At 39.0% G+C, this 19,692-nt stretch overlaps 1 protein-coding gene across 3 annotated transcripts in view; it reads left to right on the top strand.

Moving 5' to 3' along the window:
* Window positions 1-19,692, top strand: part of PITPNC1 (phosphatidylinositol transfer protein cytoplasmic 1) — a 79,495-nt gene that overhangs the window by 18,640 nt on the left and 41,163 nt on the right. For all 3 annotated transcript variants that reach the window (XM_030962257.1, XM_030962259.1, XM_030962258.1), the window contains exon 2: window positions 18,575-18,723. In XM_030962257.1, the coding sequence (XP_030818117.1) occupies window positions 18,575-18,723 (149 nt within the window). The remainder of the gene's footprint in view (window positions 1-18,574; window positions 18,724-19,692) is intronic.

The raw sequence follows: 19,692 nt of genomic DNA, 5'->3' as shown, positions 1-19,692 counted from the left end.
GCCAATAAATGAGGCTGCTGTCAAACAAGATCCAGTGAACAGAGGTGATGATACTTTTTCCCCCTTCAGTATCCCATAGTGTAATTGCACACAAATATATCATGGATCTAAAGAGAAGCTTTAAATCCTCATAGGTCACAGGAATGTGTGTGTGTCATTTTTCTGTTACTTTACATCACTTCAGTTTGTGTCCTGTAAAATAAAATATTTGAGCATTGCCGCTTATTCTTTCAGTTTCTATGAGCTTAACCTGTTAGGATGATCCACCAATTCAGTTTGAAGCACAAAATGGGGTGTATTTATGCAAGTATTAGTCCTGGTGTATGTGTCCTGATGGACATCAAATAAATAGTTTGGGTCCCAGAGGTTAAAAGGAATTTCAAGTGCTGCTTTAATGAGGACAGACAGGAACATCTTTTGATACCTTGTACTGAATTGAAGCAGTTGCCTATCTGATATACTTTATAGTGGTGCCCGCTCCGCTTCCATAATTATGGGCCTGTCAGCATTTCCATTACTAACCCCTATATTACAGCTGAAAATATCACTCCAGGATGAAGTTTTGTACAAAGCCTTTCAGCTGTGAACGAAGAAGCTTTCAAAATTAATTTTGCTGCTTCTCCAATTTAAAAAATGAAGTTTTGCTGTTGCTTGCTCTACCCTGTATTAATGTCTTGTTTTCAGAAAAAAAAAAAACCCACAGGGTCAAAATACTGATGTTTGTTTCCTGTAGCATGAATATAACACATTGAAAAGATAAGAGCTGAAAGCTGAGTGCTTTTATTTAACCACAAAAAAAAGCACAAGCAGGAAAAAGCACATCTGCAAGCTGCCACTCTGAGCTCAGAGCCACCTCACTTCATTTTCACCTGTCTGCAAAGATTTCAGTAGCCTCTATTCTTTTGCAGAAATTCCAAAACAGCAGGGAAATTATAATTTTGGTATCAACGTAGACTGATTAAAAAATTGTTATTTAAGAGTTCAAGGGCACTTAGAATTAGGAGGCACTAGAACATACGTTGCCCATAAAATTTTGTTTTGCCTGCTTTTTGAATATATTTTTCATAAAACTGACTTCTGAAAAGGCTGGGTGTGGCTGGTGTGAACACCATGTTTTCACCATGTAATTTTTTGTCTCTTTTTCCACTAACTTACATCTCTGAAACTGTAACCAGTGTCTACTGTGGCTTTGAGTGATCCTTATCACTGAAGTGTCTGAATATTTACTAAATATTAATCAATTTATTTTCATTACACTTTGTAAATGGACAAGTTCTATAATTTTGCTGATGACAAAAGTCTGTATTGAGACAATAGTTGAAAATATTAACCTTTTTTGAGTATTTAAACTATTTATAATATTTTTATTTAAAGTATTTATGCTCTTGTTTGAGTATTTAACTCTTGGAGCTTGATTTTGCGGAGTGGAATTGGAAAAAGAGTTCTCATAGCCTTTAGCAGCTGGCAATCTGGTAAATATTTATTATTTCTCTGAACCAGATCTCTTGTGTCGAGTGGGGTACCCAGATGACGAGAAACAAGAGAATAGCAATTGCTTATGAAAAATTTGGGATGAAGTGGTTTGTTTTGTGTTACCTCCATTGCTCAAATGTCATCATTCCTCATCCTTCTGCATCACAGCCGGGCCCTGGGGCAGGCGATGCCCTGAGGACACACGCTCATGTGGAGTCCTCTCTTCATGTGAGTGACCTTGAGCTGCCACTGTTTGCCCTTCCCAGAATGTTTTTCAGCACTTCAGCAAATGGAGCAGAAGCCCTACGTAAAATCATCCACATTAGTATGCAACTGCCTCAGATAGGCAGAAAAAGTGGTACATGATTATTTAATTGTGCCAGTGTTTAGGTACCCAAGTGCATTTAGCTCCAATCAGACAGCCGTCCCTTTCCTAGCTCCTGACTGCCTGGCTTTACAAGCTGAGCAAGATTTCCTTAAGCATAGTTTTTGTTTGTCATTATCTTGGGGGATTTTGCAAACCTCTGAGAAAAAAAGAGCTTGACTATCATAGAATCACAGAATGGTTTGGGTTGGAAAGGACCTTTAAAGGTCATCTGGTCCCCACCCCTTGCCATGGGCAGGGCCATCATGTGATGTGTGATCGTCCTGCCTCATGTGAGCTGCTGGCTCTTATCACCAGTGCTGGAACCTTGGGATGCACTGCACAGGCTGCTGCACTTGAGATAATGGAAGTAATGGATAAAATGAGCATTTCAAATGTACACAGTGCCATATGAGAGAAGAGAATAAGCAATAGAAATAAGTCTGTGATAAAGAACATGAGAAACATATATCCTAAATATAGTAGGATCCGTGAGAGTGTGCAGTAAGAACAGAGTATTTTGATAATTCTTCTGGAAAGCCCTAAAAAGCTTCTTTGAGAATATGGAGCTGTATTTGCAAAGACTTAAATTTAAAGGTTTCCATTTAGCCAAGGGATTTTCATGCATAAGTATTTATGCAAAGACTACATGTCTGTTGAATTTCAAATCCCTTTCCTAGCTCCCTGTAGGCATAAGAGCCTTCCAAAGTAAAAAAAAAAAATCTGACATTTATTTCCAATACAATGAATCATTTTTATTTAATAATTGCTATTATTTTTACCAGCAACTGAAACATTCTGGAGCCATTTTCATTGTGGCTTTCTGAGCCTGAAGTAGACGCAGTAAAACATCATGCAATTAAAATTCAGTGGAGTTTTTAGCAGCAAGAGACGAATCTCTTGTACTGGCAGTTGTTAGCCAGTTAATAACTGGTCAGCTGTTACTTTCTCTGCTCATACTTTAGATACAAATCTCTTCAATGTAAGTGGTTCATTTTCATTTACATGAACCACTTACTGCTACTGATAACATGAATTTTAAATACAATTCTGTTAACAGAAAAATACCACTACATATTTACACAATACACTGATTATGTCAGTGTTAAAAGAAATAGTTGATGATAACAAAAACTTGTGTTTTACTTAACTGGCAATAACCTGCTGCAGTATCAACATCATTGTTAGCAATATAAACAGACAGCTAGTAAATACGCACCACATGCACTAAAGTGCCTTCATTGGAATTACTGTCAGAGCAAGACTGGATTAAGTCAAACTGCCAGCTGCTTTTGATATTTCAGACCAGATTCAGCAAGACAGTGGCCGTTGTCAAGTCAAATATGGATCAGCAGGAGATGAGAATGGTTATTTGGCTTCAGTTATAAAGTCCTTTACCTTTTGTTCCAAAAAACCAGTAATAAAACAGAAGTTATGGCTAAGAAAAGCTGAGAGAGCTAAGAGAATAGGGACAGTGCTGAGGGCAATATTGGGTTGGTTATCTCCGCCTGGATTACCTGCAAACGTTGGCCTGAGTGTTGGAAACAATCTCACCATGGGAGCGCAGAGCAGTTCAGCCAAACAAGCCAGCCCACACTGAGCTTGCCCTGCAGTCCATGTCTGTGTTAGTCTTTATTTTTTTCTTCTTGTGTCACAGGTTAATTATTTGATAGCTTTTACAATTCATCTTCTTTCAGCATAATTTTCATATAACCTTCAAAACCACATCTAATCTTTCATTTCAAGAAAATTCAAGGCAGTTCCACCTCTTTGAGCTTCTCACTTAATAACTACTCATACAAGTCTTCAGGTTGATGGTGTTCTCTGAGACACTGTCTGAAATGAATTTCTTCTATCTTTCACTGTATTTCTAAACCAGCACATTTTTGTTCATAGACCTGAATTCTTGCAGGGGCAATTGCAATTTTAGGAATTTCAATGAAGTTGTTGTGATGTGTAGAAAGTAATTTTGAGAATGATACGCAATGGTAACTGAGAATTCATTTAATGTCACTTTTTCCTTCTGTTGTCATTGGAAGAAGAAATGTCACACAAATGGCCTTAAGGAAACGTTTGGTCTATGGATGAGTGGAGAGGCAAGCGTGTCTCTGCAAGTTTCCCTTCAGGATTGCATTTCTAGACTTGAGAAAGTGCAAATTGTCCCTAAAAGTGTGTCCTCACAAAGCTGGGACAGTGACACCACAGTGACGTCTGCCAGTTACTCACATGGCAAAGTACTAAATGCAGAAAACCTTTCACATCATTCTGACTTCACAGGCACCTCAGCTGCAAAGATAAAAGCATCCATTTTGTAAAGGTTGAGAGTTTTGTGATATAAATCTCACCAATGGATGGAAAAGGACAGGAAAGAAAAGGAACTAAAAATGGAATGGCAAGGAATAGTGTAATATTTCAGCCCTGCAGGACTGCCTTTAATAGTAAGTGGAATACCAATGCTAGTTTGATCTTCCTGTTGTAATGAAATTACTAAATTATCCTTTCATGTCCACAGACAAAAAAAAAAAAAGAAGAGAAACTTGATTGTTCATAGATATTTATTGATATGAATGACCTTTAGGTATCCTGGCTGTCTTTGTGTCAGGGAAGTCAGTTGTTGAATAGCTGAGGCTGTCAGGGCTTTGTGGCACAGTTGAGGACTGGAATAAATATATAAATAGCAAGCCTCAAATTCAAACCTTCTGGCTGTAGAAGGCCGTTTTGTGTCTCTGTAGCACACATCAGGTCTGAGAGGAAAAATGGAAGGTCTATTTTTAAGAAAAAGAGCCTTCCCAAGTTAAAGCAGCTCCATGAGAGTTTGAGTCTCTAGTTCGTGAGTTCTGGCACCAAAAATGAAGTGACTTCAGGGAGTCACCTGCAGTCAGGGTGTTCTCTGCCAGTCCTGTGCTTGGTGCTGCTCAAGCAGTTTTCTAAATTTTGTTAGGAGGCCACCAAGACCCAGGTCCATAAAGATCCATAATGCTGCATAGCCATCCTTGTTCTATCTGTTTTATTTTGCCCATTTAAAAAAAAAAATAGAGGAAGGTAGAAGACTGCCATGAGAGCTGAAATTTGTACCTTTGGGGGGAACTGTGATGCAGTTTTGCTCCATGTGGAATTTTCTGGCCTTCATGAAGGCAGCAGCGACAGGCAATATAGGAAATATTGTATGAACCCAAGGCTGAAACTCACACTTCATTTTCTTTCTTCCACTCACTGTAATTCAGGTGCTAGAATGCAAATCTTTTATTTGTTCTCAGTAGCTCAGGAAAAACTGGGCAATGGGAATCCTCTGAGCTGTGAAAGAAGAGCCCTGACCCATCACTAAAACCAATTGAATTAAACACAGTTTGAAACACAGTTTGCCTTTTTGGAAGCCCTGTTTGGTTGTTGGATCTAAGCTTTTGTACTCTCTGTTGATGGTCATTATGTGTTTGTGTGTTAGAAATTATTGAAAGAAGGAGAAAATAAAGCAATAATCAGTCATGCTTGCCAGATTCTGTAGTTTTAATGTCACTAAGTGCCATGGGAAAATGACGTGAAAGCACTTGTCATCCAGCAGCCCTGAATACAACCTTCCATCATTCCTTGCCCTAAACCAGCTTTTTTGCAACATTAACTTCTCTTCTGTGTTTAGGCCTCACTTTAAACACCTTAAATATTTTTCAATAGTAATTATTGGCTTTGCAATTTAAATTTAAAGAAACAAGTTGGAATAAAAAGTTTCTTTTGATTTTTTCATTTCTACCCCCCTTTTTTGCATTAAATATTATTCTTAAAACCACTGCATTTTCTGTTCTATTTTATTTTATGTCTGGAGTATATAATATTGTATATATTGAGTGCTCTTTCTTTTCTAAAGCAGCTTCATTTCTGTGTGTTATTTGTTTATTTAGTGAGAGTTATTGATGATCCCAGATTAGACCTGGTGGCTGTGGAGCTAACTCAGAATCACAAGAGAATGGGCACACAGCAGGTTTAGTATGGTCAGCTAGAGTATACAGAGTCTAAAGAATATAGTAGATAGTAGCATATACATAAACCTTGTGTGCATTGATGGATCCCATTGGGAATGCCAGAATTCTTCCCACATATTGCCCTACTTGCCAGCATTTGTGCTCACAGCAAGATGATCACTTGGCTCCAGCAGAAGTGACACTGTGAGCTTCCCACAGAGCCAAACTGGTGGCTGCCCCTCGGTGACAATTGTGACCAGTTGAGGCAGCAAACTGCTCATTACCATCCTTTCAATCAAAGAGTAGAATTAGATGCATTAATTTATTTGGGTTTAACTAATTGTCTGTGGCCTGGAGAGAAGAAAATATTAAAGAAGCATTGCTTAGATGGGTTGTCTGTGGTGGCTTTGCGAATCCAAGATTGGGATGTGAATGTATCAGATGCTGAGGATCAAGGAAGGTGCAGCTGAGGAATATCCCTGCTCTGCTGTTCCACTGTGTAGCTTTAATTTGTGTGTCTGAGGTGCTGGAGACAGTTCAGCCGTGGCAGTGAGGAATTCAGAGTGCCCAGATGGTTATCTGCCTCTCAGGAGAATCCTGCAGTCCATACAGAGCACAAGGCAAAACAACCACCAGAAAAAAAGAAAAAGAGAAATAGAGAATTTCGGCTTCCAGGTTGGATAATTAACCATTAACATTCCTGATATGTATTCATTCTGTGAATGACTGTGAGAGACAGAGGAATGGAATATTCTAAAGATTAACAAGTGTCTGGAAAGTGACAGTGTGGATCCTGCAGGAACAGTTTGCCATGAGCTCCCACTAAAGCTGTTCCCTGAACTACTTTGCTAAAATCTTCCTAGTCAAGCTCCCAGGCCCAGCATGAAATACCACATGTTAGAGGTTTCACTGTTTTGTTAACACCTATCAGGCTGTGTGACATCCTCTCCCTCTCTTCCCACCCCAAAAGTTTTCAAATAAGGGAGAGAGATTTAAAACAAATCTGAGAAACTGTCCACAAGAGCACTTGATTTGTTAGTGAGGAAATTCTTCAACTGGCATTTACCCAGCCTTTGAGCTGCTGGAGAAATCCCTGAGTATTCCCATTAAAGCATGGCATTATCTGGTTAACAAAGCTGAGAGATCATGAAGTGTTTAGACTAAAAAATTTTGTCATAAAAATGTTTCACAATCACAAGCCTGTAGAAATAGTAGAAATTAACTAAACCACTATAAAAGCAATGTTTTAACTTAAAAGGAATGCAGACGTGTACTGCTATACATGTTTGACTGAACCACATGCATTTAAAAGTATGTTAGACTGAAATTGGATTACTGACCAACCTGTGAGACCTATTTGGGCATGGACATTTTTAGTGAGTTTCATTCATGTTTTAATATTTTCTTCCATCTTTTTTCTGTAATTATACCTTTTTGTGTTTCCCAAGGAATAATTTACAGGCACATGACATATGTCAAAGAATTCTCTAAGTTTGTCTGAACTCTTTATTTTTATGGAAAGTAATAGAGAAGGTCAAGCTGTGTTGCCATGCAACAAGTTTGTGGTCTTGCTGTCTGGTCTTTCTGCATGCTATAAAAAAATCAAAAATGTAGGAGATAAAGAGCTTTCATTGGGTTGCCATTGCTGCAGCAACCGCTTCCTCTCTGAGTCTGAACCAATGACAGGAGCATTTGGAGAGTAGAAGGCCCTGGGTGCAGGAAAGGAAGTAATGCTTTCTCTGTAACTGTATTTTTAGACTCTGGTAAGGAGAGGTTTTTTGTTCAGCTTGTGCGTGTGTGGTTTTTGTTTAAGGTTTTGTCAATTATTGAAGTCTACAGCAGAATACTTTACATTAATTCTCTGACTTTTTCCAAACCCAGCTTTTTACAGGGTGTGTGTGCTTCAAGTCCTTGAGCTACATGTTTTCCATTTCAAACATGTGTCCTAGCAGATTCCAGCCTGGAGTACTCACGTAAACACTGCTCCCATGACTGTCTCAGTGCGCTGTGCTGGTCTGAGGGACTGCAGGGAGAAAACCAGGTTCTCTATAAAGAATTCTTATCTGTTTATACATTTTGTTGTTATGGCTTTCAGCTCCATTCCCTGGTGCTGCAGTACACCATGACCTCTTATACCCAAAGGATCAGCTCCAAGTGACGCAGCTGGCTCTAACTAATGAGGAAGTGGTTAACTGGGCTAGGGAGTGCAGGAAGGCTGTTTGTTCACTTATGTACAAAGCTCTCTGCAGTCAACAGGAGAAGCTTTCCATTGCACTCAACAGGATCTGTTCCAGCTGAAGTGGCCTTTGGAAACTTCTTTGTACTTGGAAGTTTCCGAAAGGCCATATCACAAAACAAAATTCTCATGGCAGTAAGAAAGATATTCCCATTTAGAGGTACTGAGAAACTGCTTTATCTGTTACTGGTGGTGTACAAGCTACTTCAGAAGGATGCACAGTCCAGCACAGAAGCAGGAGCTGCTCGTTTCTCTGCATCTCCTGCTGATCATTACTTCTGGCTTTGGTATCCAAAGGGGTAAGGCAAGGATACCTGTCCTAGAAGAGTTTCTTAGCTCCCTGGTGCATGGTCAAGGTTCCCTTAGTCACACTGGATTCTCTCAGATGCTGATATCTGCACTGATAAATTACCAGTTGTGTCTTACAGGCCCTGCATAATCAGACAGCAGGTAGCTCTGTGGAATATAGAGATACATATTTGTTGTATAAACTTGAGAAATTATATCCCATTTGACCTAAACATTATTACCCTCTCTAATCTTCCTAAGTGTGATGAACCCATGTAATTCTCCTGTGTTGGTTAAAATCTGCAGGTTTTAGTTTCCTGCACCTCCCTCTGCACTGTTTCCAGGTTCTGTCCCAGAGGAGATGCTGTGTTTGTGTAATGTTCTAGACTTCCCTTACAGAACACTAAAACCAGATAAGCACCGGTGGAATGCCTAATGCTGTGGCCCCATCTGGCAAAAACATCTGGACAACATACAGCTTCACATTCCTGCATTATGATAAAATTGAATTAAGCCTATAGAGTCCCTTGTCAGCAATTTTTGCCTCCATCCTCCCTTTAGTCTACATGTGGTATGGAAGGAATGTCTGCTCTGGAAGCTTTTCAGTCAGGAATGTGGTCCTTCCTGGAAATTTTGCTTATACTTACGTAAGAGCTTCTGTTCTGCGTAGTGCTGGAAGGCAGCAGCTCTGCTCAGCTCTACATCATCAGAGAACTTGCACCTTCAAGGTGGAGAAGTTTGAAATGAAAGGTTGTGTGCTCTAACTCTAGACAAACACATGAGCCCCCTGACACCTCCAGGGTGTGCACCCCCAGGTGTCTCAGCTGCTTTTTGTTCTGCAGCAAACCCCAGGTTCCTGCCTGAGAGTTTATTTGGCTGTAGGTTTAATTTTCCATAAGTCAGTAGCAGGCAAACAGACTTCTCCCCTAAATGTCCTCCCAAGGTTTATTACAGATTCATACATGTAGCAGAGACATAGGTACAAAAGTAATAAGTTCCTGTGGTAGTGATTCATTTCAGCATGGGGGGATTTTGTCACAGATATATAGAGTAGGTACTTAAATTGCAAATGTTTGTTCTAATTAACTAAAATGGAAAAATTATATCTTCTTTCAGTATTAGTTTTTAGGCTTCAGTGTTTCTCAAAAATCTGGGGAGGAAAGTATGTCTTAATTTCCTTCTTATGCAATTGCTCTCATGTGCTTCCTTCCATCAGATGACTTCAGATAACCTTAATATTTTCATTATCCTGATCCCTGTGTGAGATGCAGAGATGCAGAAGTGACCTCAACTATCTACAGTCACTGGATTCTTTATAACATTATTTTTATCTACAGGATGCAGGAATAAAACAAGTGCATTTTAAAAATTAAATTGAAGTCAGTTTTATTTTAGAAGATCAGAAAGTAGAATGGAGTATTTCTGATAATAAAATGAAATATTCTGGACTGTGAATGTATTTTTATTTCACTGTAAGTAGCAAACAAAATTTCATTTTCTTCTGAATAAAATATCAGAAGGCAGATTGGATTTGTCTTGTTCAGCTTGTTACTACTAAGTACTAAATTCTGATGCTGTTTTATTCATTGTAGATTGTGCATACTAAGAAAGTTCTCATTTTTCCATATTTATAAGCAGAATTATATTGCCTGAAATGCATTGTAAGGAACTTGCTTGCCAAAAAATGTAATTGCAGAATTATTCCCTGCTGTGATTCTGACAAAGTTTATGGAATCCTTTGTAGTCTCTTTGGTGCTTCTAAACTCAAAGTTTACTCAATTTTTTTTCTGAAAGCATTGAATTCTCTGCACTTGAAAGTTGATGGTGTTGGCGTGAGAGAGATTTTTCAAGTCATAAAAATGAGTAATTACTGAAGAAGAGTAATTAGAGAAAAGGAGCCTGAGGGGAAAGAAGTTCTACTTAAACATTAAGCAAATACCATTAGCCATGCAAAAAGAGAAAATAATTTCTAAAAGCATGAATAGATGCACACGTGTTTGGTCCATTTATAGTTAAAGATAAACCTAACTCTCAAGTCTATTTCTGCACTTCATTGAATTTTGAAAGGGTCAAAGGATGTATGAAACTCTGAATACTCCCAGCTTAAACTGAACTGAATTAAAATAACTAAATTTTTTAAATCCTGCACTTCACAGAAGTCAACCTCCCAGTTCAAAGGCAGCTTTGCAGCCCAGCCCTTTGACACATTGCATGTCTGGCTGGCCACAGCACATCCCAGCTCTGGCCAGCTAAAATGTGTTTAATATGCAGGGCACACGAGTCAGTTTCTTCTCTTCCCCCCAACAAATCCTGTTCATTTTAATGGAAAAACAGGTAACAGCTTTTGCTGTCAGGTTTAATAGAGCAAGCTTCTCCATCACCATCACTGGGCCATGGAGAATGTTCCATTTCACTGTGAGTGAAATAGAGTCCTGTGCCACCCCGTGAGCAGGGCTCGTGCCTGCTGCTGGGAAGAGATTGGTGACAGGGATCAAGAAGAATGCCCAAGCTTTTCCACTCTGACTGTTCTTGGAATATCTGAAATGGAAATAGTGTTTTCCTGGAATATTAGGAAAAGAGTTTATGTCATTGAAAAACCTTTACTAACCTCTACAAAAATTATGTTGCAGTTTTACTTCATTTACTGCATTCTAAGTTAAAATTTAAAGATATTTCCTGAACAGCTCCTTGAGCTTCAGGCTTTAAATTAACAACAACCTTATGAATGAATTGTGGCAAACAGATAAAATATGCTTTTGCCTTAGAAAAAGATTCAGTAACGTTTGATAGTTATCAGACTGATTGTGCACTGTAAAGCAGAGTGAGCTGTGCATGAAAAGCAGGAAGCTGGAATCAAGGCAGGGCATGTTTGCAGACAATCAGAGCAGATACTCATAAACAGGGCTGAGAAGATGTGGAGAGTGGTCAGTGTGCAGCACTGACAGACTGCTCAAGACACACAGTAAATCCCTTTTGGCTGTTTTTATGTGCACACAGGACTTTTGAGACAGCCTCCGGAAATGTATCTGCATTCCTTGCAGGAAATACATGGATAAATCTACATAATAGAATATAATCAGTATTTATGTACAAAGCACATAGTGTACATGCTTGAAAAATGTAACCAGCTGACTCACTGTAAAATATTGTTAATAAAAACTGATTCTTAAAAATTGTATGAGCTTGTACACTCCAGATAAACAGCTGGCTTTTCTCAATAGCACAGCTGGTGTAGAAGCATAAAATGACTACAATTTGAACAGGACATGAGCTATATTTGGCAAACCATTTGCATGAAAGCTGAACATTTGCAACTTAATTTTCATTTATTTTAATTTTCATTGTACACCTATTAAGCAGAGATCTAGACCTGCTCCTGTTGGTTTCAGTAGCACTTGTTTAGCTGTAAGCCACTATGTGCCAGGGTATTGTAAACTTAGAGTGGGCCATGTTGCTTCAGCTGAAAATACCAGAGGAGGATACTGACTTTCAACATCCAGTGTGTCATTGCTGAACTGTCATTCACGGGAATTTAGGCAGATAAAGTATCTTAAGGATGTAATTTCTTCCTTGAAAAGGCAAAGCAAACATGAAAGCAGTAAGAATGGCACTTCACAGCATGCAAAAGTCAACTGTTCCTACTGCAACTGTTGGTTTGTGAGGCTACAAAAGCGTGTTCCCATGAATTTGGGCAACAGTAAAGAATACTGCTGATGCAAGTCAGCAGATGTGTCGTGCTTTGTAATTCACAGACGCATGCAGGAATTAGTTGAAAGAAAAATTTCAAGCTCAACTCTAAACTCTGACTGGTCAGATTCTTTATAAATTACTGCAGGGAGTGACATTTATACCACCAAATAATTTGCATGATTTGCTGGGGCCTCAAATCACTACAGTGAATTATGCTAAGATTTAGACTTTAGGACCTAGATGTTTGGTGTTATTCCTTGATTGATCTTTTGTCTAGATAAAAACAGATTTCCATTTGAGGACAATCATTTAGAAGTCTACCTTTGCTCCTGGAGCTACTTTCTCATATTTGTGCCTTGGGGACAGCCATTTAAAATACCAGTTCATAAAAACTTCTTTGCACTTCAGATGCTTCTACATGACAAAGAGAATGCAGTGCATAGGTGCCTGGTTTGCTCTAAACATCTTAGCTTAGGAACAAGAAGTCAAACAATGGATTAGTTCAGACTCCACTTTGCTGTTTGGCCAGGCTAAAGGAGATTTAGGGTCAGGTCAGCAGGCTGGGAATCTCTGCACAGCACTGCACTGGGCTGCAAGAACCACCCCCTCCTGCCTTCTCTGTTTACTATTCATGCTTTCCTTGCAGAATTTCCCAAGCAGTCAAACCCAGCAGTCCTCTTTTCACAGGACCCTAGCCCACAATGTCATTATTTTACCAGGAAATCACTATTTTGGAAATATAAACCACTACTTTCACACTGGTAAATTGTGCTACATAAGAGAGACTTCCAAGTTCAAATTTACATTGAATTTATTTTCTTCCTGCTTTCTTTCCTGCCTTTCTAGGAAAAAAGGATTATTTCAGTGGCAAGTTTTCTTACTCTGCAGTGGTTACAAGTCTGACTGATTTCTCACCATAGCAATGTCCTGCAGTAAAAGCTTGAGCTGGTGGTTATCAAGAAATACCCACCTCCACTGCTTGCAAAGTGATGGCTCTGTCCCCCAGCTGAAACCAAACCAAACCAAACCAAATTCCTAATTCCAAAAGCAGCCAAGGAGGAGCCAATACAAACCCACCCATACATGAAAAATCAAATAGCAGCACACTGCACATTCCTCTATTCTTGTTAAAACCAATCTAGGAATGTTAATAGCAAGGCAAACAAATCACTTTGTCGGAAGCTGGAGCTTGTGTCATGGAAAAGAGTTCCTGAAATTATTGTTAATAGCCATGAATCATCACCTGCAGGAGTCTGGGGATCGGAGGGCACAACCTCAGAGCTCCATCAGCCAGGGCTGTAATTGTCCACATGTGAGGGAATGAGGATGCATCAGGATTCACCCATTGCAGATGAAATGATGTCTAATAATACTAACATGAAGGATTTATGGTTAGTGAGGGAGATTAGAGAAACCACTTCTCCGTAAGTAATTATCATTAAGAATTAAAAAGAAATTACAGGTGTGTCTTGTGGTAACAGCACTGAGCTGGAATCATGGAGGCTAAATTCCCTGCTCTACCACAGACATATTTTCAAGGTTGATGTATTAATTTCTGTTTCAATTAATCAAATATGAAATAAGGTTAATACTTTCTTTGCCTGTGTTCAGTGTCTAACTGGAAGCTTTTCATATCTATAGCAGTGTAGGGCTTAGGTCTTGATCAGGACCTGAAAACAATGCCCTCAACATCAAAACAAACACAATAAGAAACCTCAGTGTATCCTCCTAAACAAAGATATTTACTCAAGCAAGTACATTTCCAAACAGTTTATTCCAGAAGTAAAATATCTCTGTAAAACTGCTGGGAAGAGATTGCTGGTCTGTGCATGTTTGGACAAGTAACTTACCTGGGGATCACCATGTTTGTTTCATGTCCTTTGAGGAATAACCAGCAATTATTTTAAATAATTCAAAATGTGGAAAAGTGATAAATAATATTCCTATTAATACTTTTAGTAAAAAAATAGAACTAAGTCCTGGAACACATTCACAAGGAGCACACAGAGCATCTTGCAAAGACTAAGACTTAAAAATAGATCAGAAATGTTTCAATCAATTTTAAGATTGTTTTCTGTGAATGAGACAGCATTCTATAAATCAGAATTCCTTAATAAAATTGCTACTCTTTTGCCATAATCAATGCCCTTGGTTTCAGTGTGGCTGGACTGACATTACTGATAATGAAGCTGATTCATTGTATTTTCTTGCTAGAAATAAATCTTAACTAAATTGAGGCTAATGACAAAACAACTATTGCCATCAGTGGAGGCAGGGTTGAACCTTCAGAGCTGCCTTTGTGCAGGAGGACAGATCTGTTTCATTTTAGTTGCTGCTTTTCTTCTTTTTTTCTGTTTTACCTTTGCAATTTTCTGAGAACAGGACTAGAAGCCACTGGCGTGTTTTAGCATGAACTTGAGAAATACTTTCCACTGTCAAAATGCAGCTCACCAAACAATCATTACCTTGAGCAGACAGAAAAGACACTCAGTGTCTTCTGGACTCCAGCTCCTCTCTGCAGGAAGGGATCTCACTACAGGCTTAGAACAAAAAATTGAACAAATTGAAATGGCAGCACCATCCTTGATGGTTTAGTGTAGTTACAGAGAAGTAAATGCAGATGAAAGTGTTCAACCATTCTTTTGAATATAAGAATTATGTAAGATGAAGCCACTGATAAATCTGTTACATTTTCTGTGAGCATTCAGATAAGAACTTCAAGGAGTCATATGAAAATTTCAGATACAAGATCATTTTGGCATAATTTCTCCTTTGTGAGAGTTTTATTTTTTATATTCCACCTGAAGTTTGAAAGTTTGTACTCCGAGACTTGCATTAAATCAAAACCTGAGCAATAGGCAGTCAGGCTGAAAAAATTCAGACATGTTTGTACAAAGATTTCTTGTGCAGCTCCTGCTGGAGATGGTGGAAGCTCTACAAATGAAAGATGAGTGGCGTGGACCCCTTTTTAAATTTTTTCCATTTTTTCTTTTTTTTTTTTTCCTAAAAGGAATAAAAATGCCTCTGGTCTCACTCATAATTTTAAACAAAATCAGATTGACCATCCTTATGCTGTTGCTAGCATGAACCTTGTTTTTTGTGTGACTAAATCCCAACAGCAAACACCATCTGCCTGTTGAAGGAGCAGGCAAGTCACCACCAAGACAAAGTCTCACTCATTAGGGCTTGGGAAACATCAGGGCTCTCTTTCCACATTTTGTGCATTTGTTTATTGAAGTTCTTGCTCTGATATTGAATAAATTTTCCCCTATTAAACTGAAGAATTTACAAAGTGTTTTGCTCCAGATCCAAATTCATATCAGGTGCCATTGTGTGAAATTTTATGGAATTCCTTGAAACAGTAGATGGTCTTGGAAAATTATCTTACAGCTAAGAACACAGAAATTCAGACTGTGATAGAGCAACATAAATAGTAGTGGCACATCAGTTTACCCTTGCAGGAGTAATGTGTATCAATTACTGTTGTGAAACGATTCTTAAGTGCTATTTCTCCACAATATCCATAGGAACTAAGAAAAAACTGTGACTTTTTATTCAGGCATTTAAATTCCAGCAAGTTCTAAAAGGCACATCTTTGTCTTGGATTTTATTCATGTAAATAGAAACATACACTTGAAAAAAATGCTATTTTATCTGAAATAATAGTTGTGCACTCTCTGATTTAGTAAAGTACTATTATTTTGGAAGTTAACATTTTCCATTCTGCTCTAGGATGATTTTAACATTTTGTACAGCAGGTAGAAACAAATGACTAGCACACCAAAGTGCTAAGTTAGCTACTTTAAAGTACATGCACAAATATATTTCCTTTGCTGAATGCAGCTGCTTTCCAGCAGGACTGCCCAGCCACTTCAGTCCTTATGAAAGGTCCCAGAATGGGCTGCCTTGGAAGGGACCTCAAAGCTCCTCTCTTCCAACCCCTGCTGTGGGCAGGGATGTCACTGCCTGGACCAGCCTGCTCAGGGCTCCATTCAAGCTGCCTTTGAAGATGGATATTTCTCCTGGACTGGTGTCAGATCCACAGCTATGGAAAGTCATCCTGCAGAAGGCGAGGAGCAGTGGGGTTCCTGCAGCAGAGCTGTCCAGCAGTGGTGCCTTCTGTTCCCTTCAGCATCTTCCAAATGGGAGGCACCATGCTGAGCTGCCTGGATACCTTCTGTGAGATCATGGGCATGATTGGAACATGTGGGATTTTCAGCCTCAGCAGAGGAAAACCTTCCTTTAGGCTCTGACTGTGCAACATCTGACAGCAGTGACCCTCATCTGCAGAGTGCAGTGGGCACAAGGCTTAGCCCCCTTAAACTTCTGCTCAGATTCATTTGCAGTCTTTGGGATTTGGTATCTTGAAAGCATTTTATGGTGGGGTGGGTCCATGAAAGAATAACAACCACTGTTAACAAAACGTGGTGTTGTGGGGGTATCTCTGGTCCATGTTGCTGGAGCAAATGAAGGCATCAGTACCACCCCACAGTTGGTTGTCAGTGGGAAAGTACATCCATCTTGATGTGTCTGAGGCAACATTTCCAACAGAAACTGAGGTGTTTGTATTTGACCATTAAAAGTGAGAGCAAAATTGCAAAGGACTAGGTGGACGTAGGAAATTGATATAGGCAATTATGAAACACTTTCCAGACGTGTCCATGGCAACTAAAATTCATAACTTTATGGGATAACACAAATCCCAATAGAGATCATGATCGAAATATTGACTTTATGTCAAACTGTAATTCCTCTCTCTACTCCTCATCTAACCTTTTCATATTCCACAGGATACAAATTACTGACCTCTTCCTTTCCATTAGAAGATAAGGACCTTATCACCTTTCCTCTTTTCTGCCATCCTTATCACTCTACAGGCAGGAAGTCTGTGCTCCCAGGTGGTCTAATTGATACATATCTAATTAAAGCCAAAGCATTTTTGTCAGCTTGTATTCAGCTTTTAAGTGTGTTGCTTTGATTTCAGACCTGAAGAACAGCTTTGTGTGCCTGAAATTTACTCTTTTTCAAACTATATGAATTGGTCAGTTCAAATGTACTACAAACTTTGCCTTCACTGTGCACCAATACATTCATTTTTGTTAGAGAAAAAGAGAAAACAATTTGTCATGAATCTAGTTAAAAGCTATGTGTGAGGTCTGCAGCTCTTCAGAGCCTTTGAGATTAGGACAAAATGTTCAAATATGATGAGATAAAGGATTTAGTAGAGACAAAGGTAGAGAAGTGGATTAGCAAGTAAAACAATGTTAGGACTTACTCTCTTAAATCAAGATGCAAGTTCCAAATTTCTTACCTTCTTGTGGCCTGTTGCTGTAGGGGAAAAATTGGGATAATGCAAAATTGAGGAACTAATACAGGGTGCCTTCCATCCTCATATTCCTTATCATTTTGTCTAGTAAGACTGTCTTGTTGCCAGTTGCTAATAAGGTTTGTGATGGTTTGGGGTTTTTCCTGACCTAATTGCTCTTTTGATTTGGGCTCTTTAAAGTATGTGATAGGATTGCTGTTATAATATGCAATAACCACAAGAATCTCATCGAGTTTTCAGAGGACAGACTGTCACAAGCCCTTTGTTTGCTTGTGCTGAGCTTGTACTTGGCAGCTTGTGTGGTAGCTCAGCCATTCTCTAAATTAACAGGTTGTTCTTTGTATTTGAAGGGGGATTGATGTGATTGAAGTGATTAGCATGTATGTGCCTAAACAAATTGCTCTGAGGGAGAGAGGGGTCCAATCAAGAAAACTGGATAGGTCCAAAGGCCTATCAGGGTTGGAAGAACCATGGTATGTTCAAGAGTGTGCAAAGGACTTGAGAATAAAATTTCAGACCAGAATATAATTGGGAAAGTAGAATTTTACTCTAAAACCTTTGTTAATGAAAGTTCAACAATGTATTTTTGTTAGATTTCTTTGGAGGCAAAAGCCCTGATGTAGATATGAGACATAGTGAGATAGCAAAGTTGGGCCAATCCTCACAGTGTTTGGCTTCCTAATTTACTTGAGAGTCTATAGAAAAATCATCATTAAAGTGCTTAAATGCATTTTAATAATATTGCCAAGAGACTCAAACTTCTTTTCTCAAAGGACTTGGAGTCTACATGGTTTTTTTTCTTAAGAGCTGGTGCTCCTGTTTCTGTGAACCAGCCATAGTTACCCCAAATCTTATTGCAGGGCTTCATTGTGTTGGCAGGCAGGAGAATCCTCTGTCCCACAGAATTTTAGAGTTCACCTGCTGGTTAAAGTCCCTTTATATTTCAGCATGTGGAAGCACTAGAATCACTGTTTACTTAGTCTTAACTAATATACTTACAAATACAAAGTCTAATAATAGAGGACTGGCCTAATTCTTTACATTTGTATGCACACAGGTTTTGTTATTTTTTCCACAGGTGATGCCATGGACTTCATAAGCTAATGGGAAGACCCCAAAAATTCTGGTTTTTGCCTTCAAACTACCTTTTATTTACACATAGTAGTGTATCATTGACTAAGATTGGCTTTTGAATACATGTGTAACATAAAACTAATCTATTTTTTCTTGGTTTTGCCTTGCAGTACAGAATTGGACAGCTGTACATGATCAGCAAGCACAGCCATGAGCAGAGTGACCGAGGGGAGGGTGTGGAAGTGGTGCAGAATGAGCCCTATGAGGATCCCAACCATGGCAATGGGCAGCTAACAGAAAAACGAGTCTATCTCAACAGGCAAGTGCAGTAAAACTCCTTCTCCCAGCATGGACTGTAAGAAAAATTTGAAACAGCCTTTCTGTTTCAAAAGAAGATGCTCCCATGATTACCTGCTGCTTCCTGGTAGCCATGGGGAGCTGGGACAGATCAGTAGTTTGAAATAGAGGAATTGGCTGTTATCCCTTCTAGAGCATCTTCTCCATGAGAAGGAATTATAACTTGGAGTTCAGGATACACTGAAAATCAGAACTTTTGTTTTCTTTTACACTTAATTGTTTGTCATTCTGTTTTCCAAAGTCGCTGGGGAGGGGAAGCCAAAAAACTAAACAACAAAACCAGCAAAGACCCACCTTCCAAGAAAAACAAAACTGAGCCCTTAAAAAGGTTTAAATTTCTCTCACCTCATAATAATGTCACAAAGCCAGCATTTTTTGCTGACTGTATTCTGCCTCAGCAAAGTTAATTGACATTATGAATGACCATTGTACAATGTCAGCCTTCTGGATCATTAGGCTTAAAGACATGGTGGAAAATTTGGGGGTTTTCTCCCTGAAGTTCCATCATGTCTTAGAGTGAAGTGTTTGTCTTCCTGTGCTGAAATGATACTGCTGAGGATCAATGTCTCCACACTCACAGGCTGGAGATGTTCAGATGTATATATTGGTGCAATATGAGATATATTGCACAATATGTTCCCATTTTTACTACTGCTGATTTAACTGAATACCACTGCTTTTCCTGAAGTTCTTCTTTTCCCCTGGGCCTGTTTCATTGTATTAAACTGATGCTCTGCAGCGTTTTTGAAGTGGGCATACAAACATTGAGGCTATTGCTTCTACACTACAAGTTCCTCCTGCACTGCAAACCTGACATATCTAACCTTAATTCAGGCCAAATTGAATCACCAGTGATGCTGCACACACACACACACACAAGAGTTCAATAATATATATCTTGCCAACATTTAATATTATTGTGACTGTAAGT

Source organism: Camarhynchus parvulus, chromosome 18 (assembly GCF_901933205.1).
Source record: "Camarhynchus parvulus chromosome 18, STF_HiC, whole genome shotgun sequence".
In the NCBI taxonomy this organism is placed as follows: domain Eukaryota; kingdom Metazoa; phylum Chordata; class Aves; order Passeriformes; family Thraupidae; genus Camarhynchus; species Camarhynchus parvulus.
This window is presented reverse-complemented; position numbering and strand designations above follow the sequence as displayed.